The sequence below is a fragment of the Cygnus olor genome, chromosome Z (genome assembly GCF_009769625.2).
Source record: "Cygnus olor isolate bCygOlo1 chromosome Z, bCygOlo1.pri.v2, whole genome shotgun sequence".
Lineage (NCBI taxonomy): Eukaryota > Metazoa > Chordata > Aves > Anseriformes > Anatidae > Cygnus > Cygnus olor.
The window spans coordinates 1105001-1128255 of NC_049198.1; the positions used below are offsets into that span (position 1 = coordinate 1105001).

General features: G+C 44.8%; 1 protein-coding gene across 21 annotated transcripts in view; it reads left to right on the top strand.

Moving 5' to 3' along the window:
• TCF4 (transcription factor 4) overlaps window positions 1-23255 on the top strand; it is a 211569-nt gene that overhangs the window by 87243 nt on the left and 101071 nt on the right. For all 21 annotated transcript variants that reach the window (XM_040541721.1, XM_040541709.1, XM_040541708.1 and 18 more), the window contains one exon: window positions 16477-16541. In XM_040541721.1, coding sequence (XP_040397655.1) covers window positions 16477-16541 — 65 coding nt within the window. The remainder of the gene's footprint in view (window positions 1-16476; window positions 16542-23255) is intronic.

The following is a 23255-nucleotide window of genomic DNA, read 5'->3' on the forward strand; positions in this document are numbered from 1 at the left end:
GCCAGGCGCCACGTGCCCCGTGCCGTCGTCGTCGCCCCGAGCTGCTGGAGCTTTGTGCAGCCGTGGGATTGTCGGGAACTCGCGGCGCCGTGCGGAGTGACTTAGTTTGTACTTCCCTATAACATCACACGGATTCGTTGCAGAACTATTTCTTTAAAATGCATCAAGCTTTACTTTTCCCTGTACTTTCCCTTTGTGCGGGCAGACTGCCCAAGCAGATGGTGTAATGTCACCTGTAAGCAAGCTGAATAGATAGGTTCATTCTTACGTTTTAGAGAGCTTTTATTTCCTTTCTATACGGTACAACCTTCGCTGGGAGCCTGCTCAAGATGGTGTTTCTTTTTTGTTTCCTTTTAAAGAGCTTCCTGCTGCGATCGGGTCTTTTTCTTTCGCCCCAAAGTCTCTGGTTTTGGGCTCAGCTAAAAATCTGCGACTTGAGAAACTTTCCCGGTATTGTTGAGACAACATCACAGGAAATCCTTGCCCATTTTTTAAAAAGTGTAAATGAGGAAGGACAGAATAAGTCAAAAACGCATTTAATTGTTCAGACACACGCTGTTTTAATTTTGTAAATTCAATATTTGCTTAAAAACAAACAAAAATCTACTTTAAAAAAGAGCATCTTTTAATTGCCACCAATTTTTGTAAACCCAGTTCTGCTGGCCCTCAGTCCTGGTCCTCAGTGGGACCTCCCTTGACGGTCCGAACCGGGGCTGCTCTAGATAAGCCTCAAATTAGTTAATTTTGAACTAATAAGGAATTAGGGATTGTTTTAGTAAAGGCCAGGTCCTGCTTGTATTATCATGCAAACAGTCCCCTCGACTCCAGTGGGGCCGCTGGCAGGAGTAGGGTGAGGAGATGGTTTCGTATTTAGAAACCTGCAGGGAAACTCTGGACATATTATCAGGCTTAAATACATTTCTACTACACAAGCTCCTTAAAAAAATAATCGTGGGGGATTCTGTAAGGCCGTGTTTGTAGGTTTATCTGTGGGGAGGAGCTGAATAAAAGATTTATTTTTTAAATTTATGGCGAATGGCAAGCAACAGGATCTTGAATGGACTGAGAGGGATGGTTTTGTTCTTGGAGGGAAGGAAGAGAAGCCTTTGCATGTAAGCTTGCTATCTATTTTATATGTGTTTATTTGATGGTGTAAAATCCCCGGGGTACTTGGGGGGAACTATTCAGAGTCGCTGCTGATGGCAGCGTGTGCCGGGTGACACGCTGGCTCCTTCAGGAGGCCAGAGAGCTCCCATAGACTTTATTTCCAGTTATGAATACTTCATTCGCTGAAAATCAGGCCTGAAAGTGATGCGTCTGAAATTAGCGACTGTTTCCAAGGGGAAAAAGGAATTTAGTGGATTAGAAGAAATAAACAGCTCAGCTGCGTTTAAAAAAAAAAAAAAAAAAAGGGTAATTTTTTTCATCATTGCAATATTTCCTATTGAGAAGCCCATTCCTGTAGCCTTCCTCGCAGGCCGTGGGAGCACTGCCTGTAACAAAGCACTCACGGTTTCTCACCGCTTTTGCAGGGAAGGGAGGAGAAGGAATTATCCCTGGCTTTTGCAAACTGTGGTAAAGGACTGAAGCTGGAAAGATCAGGTTGTCCTCTTATCCTTCGAGTTTGGGATTTTTTGCAAAAAATTTGTTTCAGGCCCAGTTTAGTATCTTCTTTGTTTTTATAGAAATTTCGTAATTAACCTGAATGTTTTAAGCTTCTAATTCCAGAAAGCTGTACAATATTTTTTCTCTGTTTCTGGGAAATCCTACTGTTTTTTATGAAGGATGTTCTTCTTTTTCTGATCCAAGGAAAAGTCCTGATCTGACTGGGATTTCTGCTCCACCTCCTAAAAAAAACACCTTGGCCATTTCTTTGCAAGTGCTCGAACGCTCGCGAGGCTCGTTCTAAGTTCTGCCCTGGTGCAAGATTTTACATTTGCAGAGTGTTATCGTTCCAGTAACAATTCACCTGGGGATGAAAAGCAAACCAGCCGATAATTTATTGTCAGAAGTAGAAATATTTGCTGCGGTTGCTAAGGCAGAAAGTGGGAAGTCTAAGTATGAATCAGCCCTCTTCTGACCGGGGTTGTTTCTAGTAACAGAAATCACAGCGCTGGGTTCGAAGGGTTTTAAAGATGGCTGGAAGTTAAAATCTTTGCAGCTTCCTTCTGTCCAGCTCTTTTGGGGGTGAAAATGATGCCCAGTTACTAGTTAGCCCACCAAAACCCCTCTGAGCAAATTTTCGGAAAGAAGATGTCTTCAGTACGATTCAGGAAGGCAATAATTCGGAATGCCTGATCGCCCCCAGTAGGAGCTAGGAGAACTCAAAGGTTCTGAAAATCAAAGCGTTTTGGTAATAAATATGTATATTGGGGTGCAATTAATAAGTTGGTATTTCTCAGAAGAAAAAATGGAAAAAATTGCTCTTGCTGGAGTCAAATGGGTTCGTAGGGCTCTAGTGCCCATTTAGATCAACCGCGAACTTCTTTGCGTGTTTTCCAGCCACAGGATCGTTCCACCTCCCCTGTACGGTCCCAAGGAAATGTGTTCAGTGCAGGTGAAGCACACAACAAATAGGTTCGTTTTCCTGCAAGGCAGACCCTGGCGTTTTGATGGCCGTGAGCAGCCCGAGGAGCAGGCTGCTGAACGCCGCGGTTGCCGGCGCAGCTGTGCGTGGCCGGCGTGCTGGATGCTGAGATGCTCGGAGCCGAGCTGCTCGATGGCAGAGTTTAGGGCGAGTGTAGCTTTCAGCTGCTCTGCAGCAAACAAGACTGTCCCTAGAGATGCCGTGGCTGACCTTCTCGTCCTGTGCCTGCTGCTCGACGTTGCCAGCCGGACTGAGAAGATAGATAACAGCCAGCGGTGCATGCCGTCGGTATCGGGCACAACTCATTTTTCTTCCCTGCTATCCCGAACCTTTCCCGATATCCCAAACCTGCAAAACGTGGACTTGGCTCCCTGCAGTGTGGCGGCGGGGAGAGGTCGGCCTCGTTGGCGGTGGGACACGGAGCGCTCCGCGATGCCGTGCCTCAGGCACCGCAGCCCGTCAGCAGGAGCCTGTGAGCGTTTTGGCCGTGGTGTCTTCTCTCTGCTGGGTCTCCAGTACTTTCCTCATGACACTGGTGGAGTTCGGGGCAGTAACAGCACACTAGGCTTGTAGTTGGACTTATTCATAGATGCGTTAAGTTTTGTAGCAGATAGGCTTAACTTCTTGATAAGGAAACAATGAATAGTTCCAGTATTTTTTTTTAACTTTGCATTCCCTTCTTTCAAACGTTTCATTCTTCTCTTTACCCCTCCCAAAGGTCATGGTATAGGGAAAGTAATTACTTTGCTAAAGTTTTTATTCTGTTTCATGAATGCCTGAGAAAACAGCACGCTTGAAAATGTATTGAAAATAAACGTATGGAAAATAAATCCAGGCTAAAATTTCAGGTTTGCTAACGAAAGGTAGGAGTTCAGCACTGGCAATTGTATTTAAAATCTCCCTGGATCAGGTGTTGCTTTTACCATGTGAGGATTTAATTAGTAATAACAATGCCGATCTGGGGTTAGTAGTGGAATCTGCAAAGCGCAAATATCTGCCTCGTTTGCTGGTGAATTTAGCTGTGTTTCTCTTTCTGTCTACCTTTGCTTCATTTATGCGTGTATCTCTATTGCTGCCGATAGCCGGACAGAATTCAAGATTGAAGGTCCCTTCCAACCCAACCCATTCTGGGATCCTCTAATATTATAGGATGTACCATCATGGAGTGATGAGTTTGTTCATATATAGGTGAGCATCCTGTAGAGCTGCGTTACGGAAAACATCAATTTGAAACCTTTTGCCTTCTTGATGGTGGGATCCTCATGGTTCACCAGCACCAGGAGCGTGGTCAAGGGCCATTTTCTAAGTGAAATATGCCCAAGAAATAGTTTAGAAACCCACGTATGCTTGCTGTGGTGGTGCAGGGTGATTTTTCTGGAGCTGAGTAACCCGAAGGGCAAAGCGGGGAGATTACTTGCAAAATTAGCTTTCCTCCAAGAGCTCTGCATGAGGCACGGTGCAGGGAGGGCAGCTCGGGCAGGCTTGGCCACGTGTCCCCGGTGGCTCTTGTGGCTCCGTGTCTCCGGCTCCTGCCCATGCCAGCCCCTGGGAGCACGACAGCCCCCCGCCAACCTGCCCCGCGATCCCTTCCTGTCGTCTCTGACAGTAACCTTAAATTGTAAAAACACATTCTGAAAGATGTGTGACTTTTTGAGAAGTTGATGTCCTTTTAATATGCAGGATCTTCGGGGGGGAGAAAAAAAAAAAGTCCCCTTTTTGAAAATTAAAGCACGTGCCACAAAAGCATGCATTTATAATCATAGGGGTCTTTGTTTCAGCGCCTGCAGTACGAAATGCTAAATCAATAATAAATTTGAGATCAGCGTGAAGAACTACAGCACCAGAGCTGTGGAGCTGCCTCTCTTTCAGCATTGGTTTGGGAATGGTCTTTGTTCTGCTGGCATGCCAGAACTCCTGTCTTCCGTTCACGGTGTGTTTCTGGCCAGGGTAGTCCCGAGCTATTGAGTTCAAAACGGTCACTGCTTGATCTATGAAAAAAGGCTTTAAAATTTTTGGAAATCTTTACAATTTTTCTGCTTAAATATTTGTTCATGGTAGCAAGAACAATAGCGGTTTCACAAAAGCACAGAATTAACAATAATACATGTAAAGTCATCTAAAACCATTTTTGCATAAGGAATATAAAATGCAGATATATTTTGAAAGATTACATTCTTCTTCCTACTGAAACTGGTGTTTTACAAGTTCATTAACGACTGCTTCAGTTAAGTGACCACCAGAACTCCTGTTAAGGACTGTTTTAGTCTCACCTGCTTGAAATCTGAAAACAGGAGTGCATTTGAACTTAAATTTAGCAAACAAGTATATGTGAATAGCTCTATTCTTGATCTTCAGAGGCGATCGTATTGCCGTTTAGCTAGCGAGGACGTCGGGTTCCTACAGAGATGCTCTCAACGGGAGCTTCCGAGTCCCATCAATAACCCGTCGGCTTTGCGTGTCTGAAACCTGCTGCTGTGCTGGGTGTTTGGAGGTGGAACGAAGCTGCTGGCCCCTCCTGGTCATTTTGGGGTGTTGGGAACACCCAGAGTCCGTTTGGGTTGCACCTGGGGCACAGGTTTAATCACCATTAAACAGTGAGGGAGTACTACTTTGGGCTCAGAAAGGGATGCTTTGGCCACCGGTGTCTTGTGTTTCCCTCCCCGTGGTTCCAGTGAAAGCATTTGCTGTGTTACCATGAGATCCCTCTGGACATCTCTGGGAAATTTGTGCTGATCCCAGCACTGGGCAGGACGGGCCCTTACTGGTAGCAAAGCTGGCTCAGCATTTACAAGGTCAGAATTGAAAAAAAAAAAAACCAACAGGATTCCAAAAATAAGCGCTTAAAATTAGGTTCCCAATTCCAGAGCCCAAGTACGTGGTTTGTTTTGGTTAGTCGTGCACCAGCAGCTTCCACTACCATCAGTGACACTGGCTTGGATTTACAATACCCCTGACTACGAGGCTTTAGTTAAATGCCTAAATAAGGACGTAGCTCTAGGTTACCTACTTTATTTTTGCATCGTGACCCCAGGGCATTGCCCAAAAATGGTTGCGCAGTTATTTCTGCATATTTTATTTCTGAACCATAGCAGACCTGCGTGATATTGGAACAGAATAATGACAAGTTCACAGAAGTTTTGCTGTCATCTTGTACAGAAGAGATTCTTTGCAAGGACTTCTGGAAATACTAGTTACTGCTGTCGGTACCGTATTTCCAAAATATTTAGGAACTTTATTATACACACTAAATTTGCATCGCTTTTCTTCTAAGCGGTCCATTTGTTATTTATGGCAGTGAAGACCCATAGGTGTGGCAAGGCAAGTATTCCCAGTTCATGGGAATGCACGGCTCCCAATCCACTGGTGCGCAGGTTAGTTACATCTGCTGCTTCCACGGAGCTCGGGAATTTGTCGCTTCCAACAAAGGTAATTATGGGCGGTGAGCGTCTTGTGGAAAGGGTTAATCCGTGAATATGATTTGGTAATCAAAACGGGATAAAAAAGGGCCATGGCAGCTGTGGGCTCATACCTGGTAACCACTCCGAAGCGGGTTTGGCTCCCGGTGTGCGTGGAGCAAGCATGGCCACGATGTTGGGTCGTGCCCAACATGTGTAGGGTGTGTAGGGTTCCACCATTCGGCACCGTAGATCATAAAGTCACGGACCTTGAAGATGGAAACGATCTTTTAGGTTATTGGTGCTGTTATCTTGCCTATATTGGAATTCTCCTGACAAATAAGGGCCAATCTGGTGAGAAACACGGAAACGTGGTGGTTTTCAGTAGGATGACCGCTGTCTGCTAACACTCGCCGTCAGGTGTCTGAGTTGTTCCGTGGGGTGACATTTCCATTGAGAACCCATCGCTAAGGCTTTGGAGGCATGGGTTTTCATCTTTTTGTCTTATTTAATTTTTCTTTGGTCTTTAGCAAGCTACTAGTAACATTTATGCTGGTTAATAATAGAAATGTCCTGCACTTAGCAAATTTACCAAGAATAAAAACCGGCTTACTCAGGAACGCTATTTAAAATAACTAAGACCATAAGATTTCGGAGGAAATAATTTTGGTGAACCACCTGTTCACGTACAGCTATTTTGGTAGACAAGGTAGAGGCTCTGGAAGGGCTCTATCAAAATTGAAAGACTACAATATCTAAAATTTAATAAAAAATAAAGTAAATCAAAGTAAAGTCTATAGTCAAACTCCTTAATTGTGATGCATTTGCTGAGTTTCCCTCTTCCATCGTCGGCCCCGCTCTGATGCCATATGGTCTACCATGGAACATTTAACTTGTCAGATATAATGGATTGTCCTGGAAGCAGATTTTTGCTTTGAGCGTTCGGCTCCTTTCTTGCATTTCACTCTCAGCTCCAGGCTGCAGGATGAAGGATTGTGGTGGAAATGCAAAGAAGAGACACACAGTTGATTCCCCTTAAGAGAGTGACCTATATGCCACAAAATTTTACCCACGTAAAGAGGCATTATCCCTGTCACTGACCCTAGCAGGCTGCATGTCAGAACCATTTAAATTTGTCTGGACTTAACAGATTGTGCAAATGTTTCAGAATCGAGTGCTTAGGAATAATAAAGGCTTGTCATTTCAACTTAGGCAGTGGCGGTGCAGCTCGCGATGGCCAAGGGATGAGTATTATTTATTGTGACCTACATGTAACCTAAGCCGCCTGGCTTGTAGACCTTGTAAATTAAGTTCAACTCCCAAGGCTACTGAAACTTAAAAAAATATATTATCTGATAAGGAACCCGAAGAGCCATTACTCTGTGGGCTGTAAAGCAGAGGTTAAGGTTGGAAGCGATCGTTTCTGCGGCTGGCCCCGTAGCAGTTAATTGCCCTAATACGGTCCTGCGGCAGGAAATGGACGTTTTTCCCGTTGTACCCACCTGGACGTGGGGCTCGGCCACCTCCGGGAGAAGGACCGGATTCGGCAGCTGTGCGTGCAGTGCTTCCACGGGAGGAATCTGGAGCAGGAGCAGACACTACAAAGTTTTCTATAACGCAAACTTAACCAAGTGATTTCGGAAACAAGCATGACAAATGAGAAATTCTGCCCTGGATCTTTTTTTTTTTTGTTTTCTTTTTTTTTAATTTATCTGAATTCAGTGGAATAAAAAACAGTGAAACTGTAGGTAGCATTGCTTTCCAGTTCTGTGGAGTAATTAAAGAATCTAGGATAAAAATCTAACCCAAGATGCTCAGTTTCATTTAGTATTAGTGCAGCCAGTATTTCACCTGTAGAGAACAAAATGTTTGTAAGTCTGAGTTTTGCTGTTCAATATAGCACTCCTTTCACATGAGAAGTTTGTATTGAGGAACAATAAATTTTTTCATGAATGTTATTGTCTTTGCCTCTAGGAGTGGAAAATTTGAAGCTAAATCATCACCCGGGAGTGGGGGGAAATCCCTCTCTCACGGGATTTTTTTCAGCATAGGAATCACCCTTTCTGGATTAGTTTGCCTGAGACAGCTTTATCATTTTTGATCTGGCGCTGCTGGAGAGCGTGTGTACTGATGCTATGAGTTTGCCTGTATTCTCAGCCCCAAATGTTCCCGAAACGTTGAGGAAATGTTAGGTCTCAAGTGTAACAATCTTATTAGGGTATGCATGCCCTCTGCTGGATATTACCGACTGGAGACTGTTGGGTATTTCATAATGTTGCAATCTATTTACACATTCATTCCCATTCATTCCATGCACATATATTCCACGTAGTGTTTTGCCATACCCTAAGAAGCTTGTGGTTTGTTTTGCCTTCCTAACCAGCCCAAATTACCCCATCCAAATTGGTTTTAAACCATCAAAATTATAGAAAAAATAAAAGTTTGGTTTTTTTTTTCCTTAAATTTCCTGTACCGAACAATATTACGAACGAATAACATTTAAGTGGGAATGTGTAACTGAGTATTTAATAGTCTAACGTGGAATTACAGACTCAGGTAGTGCTGCCTGTATATGCGGAGAGCCTGGGAAAACGGGGGAGAAACGGGCGATAACCGCTGCAGAGGCATCTATGTTAGCAAGTCGCCCTTCATCTTTGCGATCAGGCTTTTGAAATGGACCAGGGCCTGCTCGTGGCCGACATCCGTGCCCTCCTCTGGGGCTTGCAGAGGATGCTGCTGTGGTGAGCGCGGCCCCGGCCGTGCCGTGAGCGGGCAGCGTGGTGTCCTGGCGCTGGGCCGTGCGAGGACGGAGACGCCGAGTCCCCCATACTCGGAGGGACGCAGCCGCCTGACGAGCAGGGCCTTTGTTTATCGTGGGGAGGTGCAGGTTTGACCCCCAGCCTGGAAGATAAGGCTTTTGATCTCTTTATCCTTGCTCTTGTCCAACATAGTTTGTTTTAGTAGCCTTTTAATAAACGCTACTAGATAGGGGGTGGTTTACAGAGCAAAGATTTAGAGCCCAGACTTGGCTGTGGGAAGGTTTATTGTCCTCTTTCAATTCTGTGTCTTTCATGGCCTCAGATCCTTATCTAACTTGTTTTAAAGTGATTCTGTTTTCATGCTTGAGTGAAAACCCAGGTTTCCAGATACCCGATAAGGATCTCCTGAACCGGTCCCTGAACAAATGATGAGGGATCGCCCCGCGGTATATTTCAATTTGAAATAGCTCTGGGAGGCTTACTTAGGATAAAACAATATCCAGCGCTTTACATTCAATTCTTAGATATTGCTTTCAGGTCTGAAGCATTATTGCAACGTGTTTCTATTTGTCTCATGTCTTTATGAAAATGCTGCCCCTCGTTATTACTCTGATTCTTCAGTGTTGTATAACGCTTTTGGTTTTTTTTGGTTCTGTAATGCCTGCCTTCATCCCCTGCCCATCTTTTGACTATTGCATGCTCCAAGAATGAGAAGGGTAAATCACGGTGAGTAGGTTTTCTTAGAATTTTTGCTTCTTTACAAAATAAATTTCCCTATTATTTCCAGAATTATACAGGTGTTCAGGCTTAGATGATCATAATTATTTCCTCTAAACTGAAATTCCGTGCACAGGTGAAAAGGAAGGGAGGCTAGGGATGCTTACGAAGTCAGATGCATCTTCATGCTAAATGAAGGATCCCTTCCAGTGAATGTTCTTCTGTTCCACGGCTTTTGGGTTTGGGTGCCCAGTCGTTCACTGCCGAGCATGACGGTTAGGATCAGCCTAGTCTTTGTGGGACACAAACGGTGGCCATGATGGGGAGGATTCTCTAAGATTTCCCTAACTCGTTAAATATTTCTTCACACAACATTGAAATAAACATTGTTTTGTTTAAATACCGACTTTAAATATGAACATTTATTATTCTGGTCTCAATTAGTGCATGCACTTGATGTGAAAGGCGGCGACGTTCCTTGCCCACAGAGTGCAATATTATTCATCAGTTGCCCAATTGTACTGATGGCTCTGAAATGGCAATACCTTCGTGCCCTCTCTTTAATTTCAAGGTGCTGAAAACCTGTTGCAGAGCGTGTGATGTGCTTGTATTACTGGATTAGACCGCATTCGGTCCCTGTAATGCAGCCGTATCGTGAAGGCAAATCGGTATCCGTGTCTAACATTTCTTTTGTAGGACAGCGCGATAACCTTTGCATTGATTTTGGTGGGACTAGACAAGGACTGAGGGACTATTCTATGTATATCTGGTAGAATGCGATCTTCGATACTCGGTCTTCACATTCTTATTGTTTCAAATATAGTTTTGCCGCAGCTATTTTGTTTTAAAAGCATGCAAACAGAGAAATCACATACTGCCCTGTAATAGATGCTGTTATTTGGTAGATTACAGAAATAGACAGAGCAATTTGCCTCAGTCTTTTGATTTGGGGCCAACATTTCATGAACCAAGATCAGTGACAAAAAAATATCGCTCTCCTAACTGAATATGCAGAGAGGGGAGCGCGGAGGGGCCGGCGGGGTCGGGGCTGCCCTGTCCCAGGGCGCAGAGCTCACGGGGAGCGCAGCTGGGGAGCACGGTGGCGTGCGCGGGGCCGTAATGCCAAGTCTGAGTGCTTAATTCAAGCCAGCGATGATCACTGTTAATACAATAAGCGATATGTACGGGCACACGAGCACACGTCTAGGGCTGTGTAGAGGAAGGAGTTTGGCCCTAGGGGTGTTTGGGAATTAACCCTGCCTATTTAAGCAGGAGCACTGCAGGGCAGTGAGAGGAGTCGGAGATGAAGCACCACTTCTGCTCTGGATCTCCTTCCATTCATTCGCTTGTTCAAGTCAGATCCATAGCATTATTTTAGTATAGGTCTTAGGATTTAATTTCCTTTGCATTTTGATGGTATTGTTTAAAAAAAAGAAAGAAATCTCCTTTTGTAATAGCACTTGCTCTGGCATCGTAACGTCTCTTTAAAAACCGTTACTGTTTACTGCGCATCCGTGTAAGTGGAAAAATCCTCTTTCATGTCAAACAGATCTCTTTCTCCTAGCACTGTGCTACGTTTTGGGGTATGATGCCATTAAAATTATTGGGATTAATACCTTCCCTTAGCTTTGTATCTAATTTATGGAGCTTCCCTAGATCAGTTGCCGTGTCATTTGGGCTATATCGCGCACGTTCTTGCACAAACTTTGTTTAAAATCTATTAGATTCCTTTCTTATTGTCTGTACTTCACATAGAGCACAAAGCAGAAATAGCTCATTAACATGATACTTCCATTACCATCGGGTGAGATTCTTTGTGATGTAAAATACGCTGTTCAGAACCTCACTGAAATAAATAGGATATTTTGACTGTATATCCTATACCAGGAAGCGCATTACTGTTGGAGAAATATGTGTACATAACCTAGGTCAAGCCCGAGTTACTAACTGAGCCGAGCTAAGTAACTCTCTGCTGTGTAAATGTTGGCAGAGGAGAGATTGTGCCCGTACCCCCAGCTTCAGCAGTTACTGCTCAGCCCCGGTTGCCTGAAACTGAGTCCAAAAAAAACCTCATTTAATACTAAAAGCATTCTTTTTTTCTTTTTTTTTTTTAATTTGCGTATTTTTTTTCTTTTAAAGAACAGAGGATGCAGAAGTTCTGAAAAAAAATAAAGAAATGACCTGCTGGCTCCTCAAAAGATAACGTGGGAAAGAGAGTTTTTCTGTCAAGGTCAAAAGATTGCAAAGCCCAGGAGAATATTCCTGGAGGGCACAGGGTGCGTGTATGTATTTCCCTGAGAGTGAGGTGCTCGTAGGTGTGTGTGGACATATAATGTACAATAACTCATACGGAGTTTTTTTTTCTTTTTCTTTTTCTTTTTTTTTTTTCCCTAGGATAATTTGAAATGCAATACAAATTTTAGCTTGATTTCTATAAGCTTGATTTTTTCTTGATTTCAAATCTCAGAGACCAAAAAAAAAAAAAAAAAAAAGCCAATAATCCTGATAATGCGGATATCAGAGACCAAAGCTGCTGTGCAGAGCCAGTCCTCGTGGCAAATTCAGAGACCAGAGGTGGTCCTCTCACACACGCGTGAGCACGGAGAGGAGTCCTGCCCTCCTCTCTCTAGTGCTCGAGCCCTTCCATCCTTGTGCAACCAACTTTCAACAAGCATAGGAGAATGCCGAATGCAAGAGCTATAGATACAGGCTCTAAAGTTCAGCCCATTCTTCAGTTCCTGAGAACTTTTTTTTTTCAAAATCTGCTCCAAGCTTTGTGTTTCTCTTGCTTGGTCTTGCTTCAGCAGTGAGTGCTCCCTGAATTTGTCATTCCCTTAAGGGAATCGGTCAGTCTTCCTTCAGGATGCACCCGAGACCCTTGGACATCAGAAGGAATGAGAATTAATTTTGGATAATGTTAGAAGTGCAGTAGTAAAATATGAGATAGGTTAAGGAAAATTGCAGATCTGAACAGACCCAAATTTGGAGCCATTAAAATTTCAATCTTTAATTCATTTTTTTTTCCAGACAGGTTTTCGTTCTTCAATCTAACCAAGAACTAAACCCCAAATGTAGGGCATCGGAAACCTGAATTAGAATATTCTGGTTGAACTCATCTCTAAAAAAATATGTCAAACATGAAATCAATGTAAACATTGAATTCAAGTCATTTATAGAAATAGCTTCACTTCCTTTTTCTCTGCAGATGGAAAGAGTTGCCTCATGCCTCTCATTCTGCCTACCCAAAAAAAGACAAGGTGCCCTATCTCCCAGGGCAGGGGAGAGCAGAGCGGGGAATCAGATGACTGGCATTTGTGCTTGGGAAGTTGCTTGAATTTTCTACTTAATTTAATTAATTTTTCAAAGTGCACCATGGAAAGGCGGGTGGCTTCTTTATTGATTGATTGGCAATCCCAGGCTGCTTTTATTTTATTTTTGCAGTTAAACAAAAACGCAAGCGAAATATTTCTGAAGCAGTCGTTTTAGTTTAGTGAAGATAAGCAGTGTTGTCTTGGAGTAGTGAGAGAGCACGGACGTGAGATTCAGTGTGTTTGTCAGGAACCAGGAGCTGCATGGAGTTCTTTCTTTGTCTCTCCCGTGATTGGCATGCATTGTGTCAATTAATTGCATATATATATATATAAATATATTTACACACCCTAAGTTACTACCTCCGATGGCAACGGAAATGCCTTTTCTGCATCACCTAAAGAATAAGTGTGTACGTGGAAGTTATTAACCACCCTTTGTAGGTCAACTTCTTCCATGGAGCTTTGATTCAGTTGTCAGATCATAAAGCCACGTAAGGATATATGTTTTGTTGCACGCGTGGAGTGCTGGTAACAAACGGCACATTTTAGCATTTGGTCCTCTAGGTAGAAAAAATTAATCAGACGTCTGCCTAGATTCGTTATTCGTCTGTATTTCAAGCTCCTCTTTTTTTTTTTCTCCTTTTTTTTCTTTCCCCCTTCTCCTTTCCTGGCTTACAACAAATACTACTAACGGGTACTTTTAGGTTTTAAAATATGGACAACAGTACTCCATGCAGTAAAAGACTTGAACGATTAATGCTACCCTTATGCCTCTTTTGAGTAGTTTTAGCCATGGGGCTTGGCACTGCCACCATTGTCTTTGTGCCAAAAAATATCCGCAGCGGCTGCCGCATTCTAGTACTAGAGGGTTGTCTCGAAAATTCCGCAGTGAATGCGTCGGGTGTCTACATCGCTGTAGACGCTCTCTCTTTTTTAAAACATTAAAAAAAAAAAGAAAGGGGGAGAGAGAATCTTTAGCTCTCGCAAACCTCGGAAAACGCACAGCGCAGGCTGCGGTGCTCAAGCGACTGAAAATGATGCATAATGTACAGTAAACGTAGAAATTCAGGGGAAGCTTTTGTATCTGTGAGCACAAATAGTTGCTTAAAGAGCCTACTCTTGCATATTATCAGCACTCTTGCAAATTTTATTATCTGAAACAAATGTGCCAGTGAATTTTAAGCAGAAAATCAACATCAAGACTGTAGCTAATTTTAAATGGACAGTTTATACAAAAGATATTCCTCCCCCCCCCCCCCCCCCCCCCCGAAATGAAGTGTCGGTACAAAAAGTATGATAATTTCATAATTACAGTTGATGGTGAAAATCTGTGTGTGTGTGTATCTTTTTAACGGTTTCTTGACTTTTTCATGAATTTCAGTTATTTATTCTTAATAGAGCAGGCAGATTTCTAGCTGCATGCGGGAACAACAACAACAACAAAATGTAATAAAGTTAAAGGCTTACACTCGCGAAATGAAATGTGTTCACTCATGATCTCCAAAGCTATCTGTCTGGTGGTAAAAGTGGATGCTAGAGATGAAATCTTTACAAGGAGCATAATCCTAAAAAAAAAGTCAATCTCCTGCTGGCTGCTGTGCCGCTTTGGTACCTCACAGACTTCGACAGAGTCCTGGACGAGTGCCCATTGATGTCATGGAAACACTCAAATTACTGAGAATGATTCATGTCTATGCTGTTCTCTTATCCTCCCCCACACAAATAGAAGTAGATTTTAACCCTGACAACTTGTAATTTGCAGCGGGTTTATTTTTGTATCGGGATAAATATTTTTTAACAACTGAAATTAAGACGAGGCTGCCTGTGTCTGATCCGATAGGAACGGGGGCTGCCGAGAGCCGGGCAGCGGCGAGAGGAGCGGCGAGAGCCCCTCGTGGGACCGCGTGCGCTCCGTCCCCTCGCCCCGCTCGCCTCGTGGGGCTGGCATTTCTCCCCCTGCCCTCGCCGCCCCTTCCCGGCCCTCTCGGGGCGGCGGGCGTGCCAGCGAGACGTTTTGTTGTCAGGTCTCGGCATCGGGCTCACGATTAAAATTTCGTTGTCATTTCCAGCTTGAATTATCTCTGCGGAGGCTTCCAGTGCTCGGAACCCGAGGGGGGCTGTGGAGTGGGTGATCCATCATTTTCCTATAGCCAGATACAAGTGCTTTCAAAAGTTATTACGGGTGCAAACGTCCTATGAATTGCAAATAAATTGTGGGGGTCCCTGCGTTTAAGCGAGGAGTTTACGTGGCGAACAACAAAAGCAGTAACAACCAAACAACGGGAAGAGGAGCGGCCAAACAACAAAAGGAAGCTCCAGACTTAGATTATTGTGGGGGAACGGCAGGGTTTTGCTCCCGGCCAGCCCCAGAGCCAGGCTTTCTCAGCCTCTGAACGGCTCTGAGCGAGCCTCGTGGCCGTCCCCAGCCGAGCGCCTGGTGTGGCTAGCGAGGAGGTGTGCTCGGCCGGCTAGGAGGTGTGCTCGGCGTTTTGGGAACGACTGCCGTGAGCTCCCCCGGCCTTTGTCTGTTGGTCTGCCTCCCCGTGGGCTCTGCAGGAGAGGGGGAAGGCGCTGGGAAGTCCCAGCAGCAGCGCCGCCAGCCCTGGGCGCGGATGTGCCGGTACCCCGCGTCCCCTCGCTGGGCTGCCTCCGTCCCCCGTGCCCCTGGCTTTGGGAATTGCTGCTGCTGTGACCATCCGAGGCTTCCTGAAGACGTTCAGCGGGTGACACGATGGTGTCGGGGCCGTGTCTCGGGGCGTGGGTTCGTCACGGCCTGGACCAGGGCATGGGGTGCCACTGGGGCAGCGTGCCGTCCTGCCCCGGCGCGGGGCACTCTTGGTGCTCCAGCCTATCCTAACAACTTTGATGTCACGAGTGATTTTTTACGGGCGTTTTGTGAGATGATACCTCCCCCCGCCGTGATTATCCTCACCGTAAGGGTGGTCTTTTAGTGTCAATATGTTTTGTATCAGCCCTCTTGACTGCTCTTTGTCTCACTAGCACGTGGTGTAGTGCTACTCAGCCGTGACTTAATGCTCTGCAGAAACCACCTCTTTCCTTCGCGATTTTGCTCAAGCCTGGCCGTTCCCACCTGAAAGACCCTTTATTTTCCTTTGTAAATACGGCATAACCATACCAGTGCTGCACGTCAGGCCATCAGAGCTGCGTTTTAAAGCCTTCCTGGGGGGAAAAAGGAAAAAAAAGGAGAGAGAGGGAAGGGCTGCTTGGGGCTGGCCGAGCGTCTCGGCAGCCGTTGGGCCCCCGTTCAAGTCCCCGCACCGTGGGCAGGGAATGGCGAATTTCCAGCCCGGTGTCCGGCTGCCAGGTGCCAGACCCATCGGCGGCCGGCTCGGGGAAGGAATTTCCCCGGGCCAGGGCGCGATGGAGGGGCCGTGCAGGTGCCCCGTGGGGCGAGAAGGGACAGCACTCGGCATGGGGCAGAGCGGGGGCCCTCCCCATCCCGGTTTCCGGAGGTGCGTGGAGCAGTGCAGCGGGGGTTAGGAAGTTTATTTCACGTTGCCACCCTCAGCTGGAGGAAGCCTTAATCCCTTTCTGTTGCCTCCATACATTACGCAGCCAGCAGTGCCTATTTTACATATGTAAACAGCACTGGGGAACGTGGGGAGCGTCGTATAAAGCGCTTAGAGACGCTGTATGTATCTGTTTATATCCGTTACACATCTATCTGTTTTCTCTCTTATTAACAGGTAAAACAGAAAGGGGTTCGTACTCGTCGTATGGAAGAGATTCGAATTTACAGGGTTGCCACCAGGTAAGTGGAAGTCTGCTCCGCAGAGAGGTTGTGATAAATACTCTGATAAGCGAGGTTCGTGTCTTAAAGCTGGGCATCCTGGAGACAGGCTCCGCCACGCACGGCGAGGGCTGCGAGCGTGGGCTCTGTTTGCCAGTGCCTCTTTTAAAGCTCCTGCCCGAGCTGTGCTAGCCAGGATACGGTTACGGGCTACCGCTAGCACTTGGGCTGACCTAATCCTGCCCCGGTCCAAGCTGCTGCAAACTACTGATTATTGTCCTCCGCAACAATGCTGCAGTGTTTCGGCGTAGCGGCTCCTTCCTGGCAGCACAACTTCAGGAACTGCAAAAGTGGAAACACACCGCAGAGCTCGTGTCAGCCCCTAGCTTTGGATGGCTACTGCAATAAATTATAGTTTTCATAGAATCTGTATGATGTTGTGTGAAAACAAGGTTGTATTGAGGGATAAAAATGTCTGTGAAAATATGATTTGTTGTCCCTTTTTGTTTCTGAATTGTTTTTGGCTGGAAGTCAAGGCCAGCAGGCTAACAGCAAAGCCGTCTCAAGGGAAGCATGCGTGAGCTAGAAAAATAAGAGTAGTTTAATTAAATAATAAAATGCCAATGTAATACAAAGGTATAGCACGTGTGTGTGTGCCTCCGTGCACTTTGCATTTGCATACTTTTAAGTCTCCAGAGAAAGTCTGAGTCTAAAAATACTATCAATAGCCTCAAGTCTGTGCTTTGTTTCAAGACAATTGATTTTTTTAAAAGACACTTTCTTTTTAATTTCAGTAGCAATATTAATCATGTGTTTAAATTCATTTTGCTCACGAAGAGTGCTAGGCTTCCTTTTCCTGAGTGCGGCAGCTTCTTACTTTGGGAAAGTATTGAAAGAGTTTAATGGCCTCCTTAATATTCAGAGCTTTCCACTGTTCAAATCTGCCAGGAGAAAAAAAAAATTAGTAATATGGGGAAGCGGCCTATTCTCGTGTTTTGAAAACAAGGCTTGTTTTGCGTAGCAAAATGGATCGATTTCAGCAAGTGACTGACCTCCTGATTTCAGTGGCACCAGCCAGAACAGGTGAGTACAGAAGGTCGCACGCCTAACTCTGTCTTCACCCGGTCCAAAAGAACTGCAGTAGCTCTTAACTAGTTTAGGAGCCACTTTTTGCTGTAAAATCCCCCCATGCTTCAGCTTTGCCCTGCTCGGAACCAGCAGGACGTGCTGCTGCCCCCAGCGCTCCCACGGGGCGCGGGGTCTGTCCACACGTGACTTCCAGATTTCATCTCAAAACGCGCCTTTTCTTCGCCGCTTCTTGGTTTTCTTTCGATCTTCCTGCATTGGAAAGGGCTTGTAATACTGAAAGTAAGTCAGAAATGAGTTCAGAGTGCCTTGTCCAGGCATTAGAACCGAAACCTCGCCGATTCCAGTAAGCAAGCCAATGTAACGTGAGAGTCGGTGCAATTTTTTCCTGAATGATGTCACTGAGTAATCACTGCCCACGCTTCCGTGGACCAGTTCTGGAATTTCCTCAGGATTCAGTGGGAGCAGACATAGCTCTGCTGTCTGGGCAGATCGTCTCATGGTGTCCTCCACGGAGTGCTCTGTGGTTGTGTAGGGTCAGTGAAGAACTGATGGAGAAAACTTACTGCCCTGCCTACCCTCTCTCCCTTTTTTGTGGTTTCAACTCATGAAAATTTGAAGAATATTAGGTAAATATTGCAAAATAATACGAATAACAGAATTTCCAAGCCGGGGAATAGGATCTTTCTTTCTGCCGCACGCATCCACTTTGTTGAAGTGTAATGGAGAAGGGGATGAAGCAGATGACCAATGCCCAGACGTGAAGGAGAAGAGCTATTTCTAAAATAAGAATCTCTTGAATTCCTGAAAGGTACAGAAGGAATAATGCTGAATGCCAAGGCTGGACCATCTGTTGTCTGTTCTCCAGGCTGCAGAACTATCAGGATCCACCAAATTATTAACAAGCATGAACCTTCAGGCTGGGAAGAAAATTTAAAAACTACAAGTCTACTGCAAGATTTCTAGGTCGTGCTTTCGTGTGTGCTGAGAAAGATTGGCTAACCTAGACAGGAGATACTAAGGAAGAGGATATTTGGTCAATTCCAAAGAAAACATCGGTGGTGATGTTACAGAGAACTGAGAACATCCCGAAGCTTCGAGTTGTCAGAGGGCCCTGTGCAGCGGGAGGAGTCGCGCGGGAGGAGTCCTTTTTCCTAGACCCAGGAGGAGCGTGCAGATTTTGTTGATTTCTGAAAGGTAAATTGCTACCTCCAGATGTGATGCATTGCTCTCTGTAGATGAGTTCCTGGAACAATTAAGGAAAACTAAATACCTAACGATATTGAACTTGCTACCTATTAATCTTCTGGTACGAAAAAAAACACCAGCCCCTCTTCGTGCAGACAGCAGCAGCGATCTGAGGTTTCCTTCCCGTGCTCTGCTCACACCAAGGAGAAGAGGCCAGGCACACAGCGAGCCATTTACTCCGGGATGGGTTTTAGTCCCGAGCCCAGGGCCCAATTCTGCTCTCACAGAAAACCGTAGCAGATACAACGCAGATTACAGTGGGGATGGAGGAAAGCTCATCTTGGGAACCATTTAATTCCATTAGAGAGAAGCCATCGAAGAAACATGTACCGAAGTTGTTGTCAAGGCACTTTTGAAATACTGGCTTCATTGCAGTTAACGACAAAAATCTCATTTCATTCAGTTAAGTCAGGATTTTGTGTGTTGTCTTAATTCTGTGCTACTCACCATCTCCCCAAAGATCCATTTTTTTTTTCAAAAATTGGGCTGGTTTGGGGGCATTAGCAAGGCAGTAGTATTTCACAAAACGCTCCTACTTTATTCATCTAACTTCATTCTGGTTCCGCGCTTCGGTTTCCCGCGTGACAGATAAAAACATCATTTAAATAACACAATTTAAAAATAAAAAATTGTGTTACTCGTGCAGTGTTTGTGAAACGTTGATGTGCCTTTCTGCAAGAGGGTCTGGATGTATAGAATATGGTTGCCAGACTATTGGTAACGTGCTGCTCGGCGTAGCGAGGATCCACTCATCAGTTCATAGTTGATGAGACTGACTTTGAATAATCCAGGGCCACCGTGCTTTTCTGGGCGATGGTTAATTCAAAAAAGCAATGAATAAAGAGACCTGTAAAGTGAGCTTGATGGCCAGAAAACATCCACCATAGATTTCCAAGGCAACGCATGAGATGGTGTGTGGGAATAAATTAGAGTTCTTTGATGATTTGGATTATGCCTTTTTGGCAAGTGCAGAGTGAAGGACGTTCGGCTTTTAAGGTGGTTTAACTTCAAGCAGAATCCCCAAGTCCTAGGATGACTTGTTTTTACTATTAAGAAGCGAGCCTCGATGTTGTTTTTGGCTGTGCTGATTTACTCGGTGTTCTAGAAATACTCTGAGGCTAGCTGGAACCAGCCCATGTCAAAAGCTGGGTCTGGAACAAAGCGTTAAGGTAAAAGCGAGTAGAGTTACACAAGCTCCGCCAGTTTTTTCTCTTTTTTTGGTTTTGTTTTTAAATACCTGCTACCAAAATATTATAAACTTAATCCCGAATGAGATCACATCTGCTGGACTTCAGCTTGATTCAAGGTACCGTGGTACAGGGAAAGGCTGCCGAAGGGAAGGCCACAGGCAAAGTATCTGCAGGGACATCACACGCTCCCTCCTGACCTCCCTGCCGTGTGCCCGGGCTCCTCTCTCCTCTCCGTGCCGCCTTCCCTCGCTCCCCCATCCCTCTGGGGCAGGGTGGCAGGGGCAGAAGGGTTGCACGTCGTGGGCGAGGGGGATCCCAGCACGTCCAGACTCCACGGGACTTGGCGAGACCGAGAGGAGTCCTTGGCACACGATGGGGCTTCAGTCCCCCGTCTGTCAAGCCTTGGATTTTAATTTTTGAACGTTCGAGGCTCATTGAGCAGACTAGGGGGTGTTTATAACATACCTTTGACAGGGATTTTGTATAGAGGTAATGGAAATATTGCTGGAAAACTTTAAAATGAGCATAATGGGAATGAAAGACCGAGGCAGCTTCTGTGGCAAGTGCGTATGGATTAATTCAGCCCAGCTGCCCGTGCCTGTGTGCCCAATAAGTGTGTAAATCCTTGCATAATAGCGTTCTCATGCTGAGAAGGGAATGGACAGAAATAGCGATTGCCCATTTTCTTTTTTCTTCCAGAAGTACTGGGACTTCCTTTTTCTGCTGTGAATTATTGAATTGTTGCAACATCTCTAATTATGTTAAGAGGAGTCCAGCAAAGAGAGAAAGGGGGAAAAAAAAAAGAGAAAAAGCAAGAGGGATTATCTTTTTATCTGATATGTACTTTTAAAAGGTCCTTCTTCAGTGCTTCATTCAGCATGAGATTGAGACTAATGCATATTCTGAAATCAGGCTTCCGATTTAAGCCACTGCAGAATAGCTGTTAGAAAAATAACTCTGGTAGCATTGCACAGGGGCTTCGGGCATCTCGGAGACCTCACAGCTGAACTCACAAAGGCTGTCCCGTGCATTCAAATGCTTTTGCTTTTTTTTTTTGTTGTTCAGCAGCACGTTCTTCACTATCTTGCAGAGCACTATGGGGTTTTGTTTTATTTTTTTTTCCCTTTTTTTTTTTTTTTTTTTTTTTTATGGCCTGACCACATTTTCCTAGTAAACAGTAAAAAAGGCAGCGTTCTGCCTGCAGCCAGGGAAGGTGTGAGCAGGGGTTGTGTGCGTGTCAGTGCACAGCGCTGCTGGGCTCAGAGCTGCTTCTAATTTGTACTTTGTTCAGGAACGTCAGGGCAAAGAATCTTTCGGTTTTATTGGTATTGTATACAATAAGTTATTAAATTTCATCTCTGTAATACACCTGCAGTAAAATAACAAAACATTACTGCACTTAAGGAACATGTGTGTGTGTTGCAATGTTCCACCCCTCCCTTCCAAACAGCTGCTTACGGATTTCAAGATCCATTGTATATATTCCCTAGAGCCCACCTCTAATAATCGAGACACATCTGCCATTGCAGTGTTATAGGCATATGTAGTTTTATTGAAAACTATACCTGTATAAAAAAAAATTAAATAACTCCTACCTCAATTAAATTGGCAAGCTACCTTTTCTGAAGATCATATTGCAGACCTCTGGAGACACAGCGAGTTCATTTTATTCTTGTGCTACAAATCACTCAGTATTTTTTTGCTTAGTCAAATAACTAGATTTCCTCACATTTTGACGGCAAGATTCCTTTACCTATAATAATTCCTCCTTCATTCTCCATCCCTATAAAAACACACGCAAAAGCTATACTAAGATGATAAAAGACACCTAATGTACCAAGGAACGTAGGTCCTACAAAGTCTATTGCTAATCCATTTTTGTGATGAGATGTGAAGTGCCAGTGCCCTGAACGAACGCGACGGCGCTTTGTTTATTTGCTTTTAAATATTTGGACGCTCCGACCTCTTGACTGGGCAATATGTGCTTACCAGCCACAGCTGCGTGGGGATGCGATATGCCCCGCGAGAAATATGGTGCAAAATAAAATTATGCTCCACTCTAAGTATAGCCTTTGATACTTCGATACCAGATAACATTTTGGTCGGTGGCAAAAGTCCCACTGTGTTCAGCGGGGCTGGGAAGCAGCGTTTCTCCTGCTAACTTCTGTGGTGATTTATAGTTGGAGAAGGTTCACCTCTGTCATCGTTTGTGCTCGAGCATCTTGCTTTGGGAGGTGGAATCATTGCTTCTGCTCCAGAAATTAGTTCTAGCGCCCATAAACTATCCTCCTGTGATCGTGGGCACGTTGTGGACTAATGTTTTTGATGTTACAGCACTAAAATAATGACATAAGAGATAAAATTTCCATGTTAATCAAATGTATTAAAGGAACAGACTTAAGTTCAGATGTCTGAATGGCTCATTTAGCAGAATTCCTCATGCATCCAGAAAGACACGGTTTCATTGTCCATATCATAATTGAAGAAATGCTAAAACCCAACACTGCAATTTAGTGGTAAAAGGAAGTGCTTTTCTCTTAGCCCTTTGGATCAAATGTTAAGCTGAGGGCTATTTTGTTGGAAGTGAGCATTCCAAGGGCACCTTTCTGGAGCTTATAACCTGGCAACAGAATAGCACTGCTATTTGTAATGTGCAATAATAGGTTTATGTTGTGGTTGAGTGCTAATAGGAGCTTGGTTTGCCTTTGCAGTCACTGCACTCTGACTTTCTGTGCTATCGTGAATGCGATAAAAAGGGGAGTGATGCTCGCCTGCGGTGGTACCACAGCAAGTTGTGACCCCGCTACACGGCACGTTGCTGGTTCACGTCTGGTCAGGGCTTGATGGAGGACCTCCAGCAAAAAGGCAGTCTGCTTTAACTAACTCTGGCAATTTGCAGGGCTCAGAGTTGACTGGTGAGTGCCCTGGTGTGTCCAAGGTTGACAGCCAAGGATGCTGTCCTTGGCATATAAGGTATGGTTTGGCAACTTCTGCTAATCTAAATGCATAAAACCTAAAAAGAAACAAAGAAACAAACAAACAACAAAAAAAACCACCAACCCATCCATGCCCAGATGGGTTTCGAGTAGGGCAGAGTTCTCCCAGGGCAGAGTTCATCTGGGCAGCCTCTTCCAATCTTTCACCACCCCCCCAGTAAAAACACGTTTGCTGGTGTTTACATGGAATTTTCCCTCTTTCCAGTTGTGCCCAT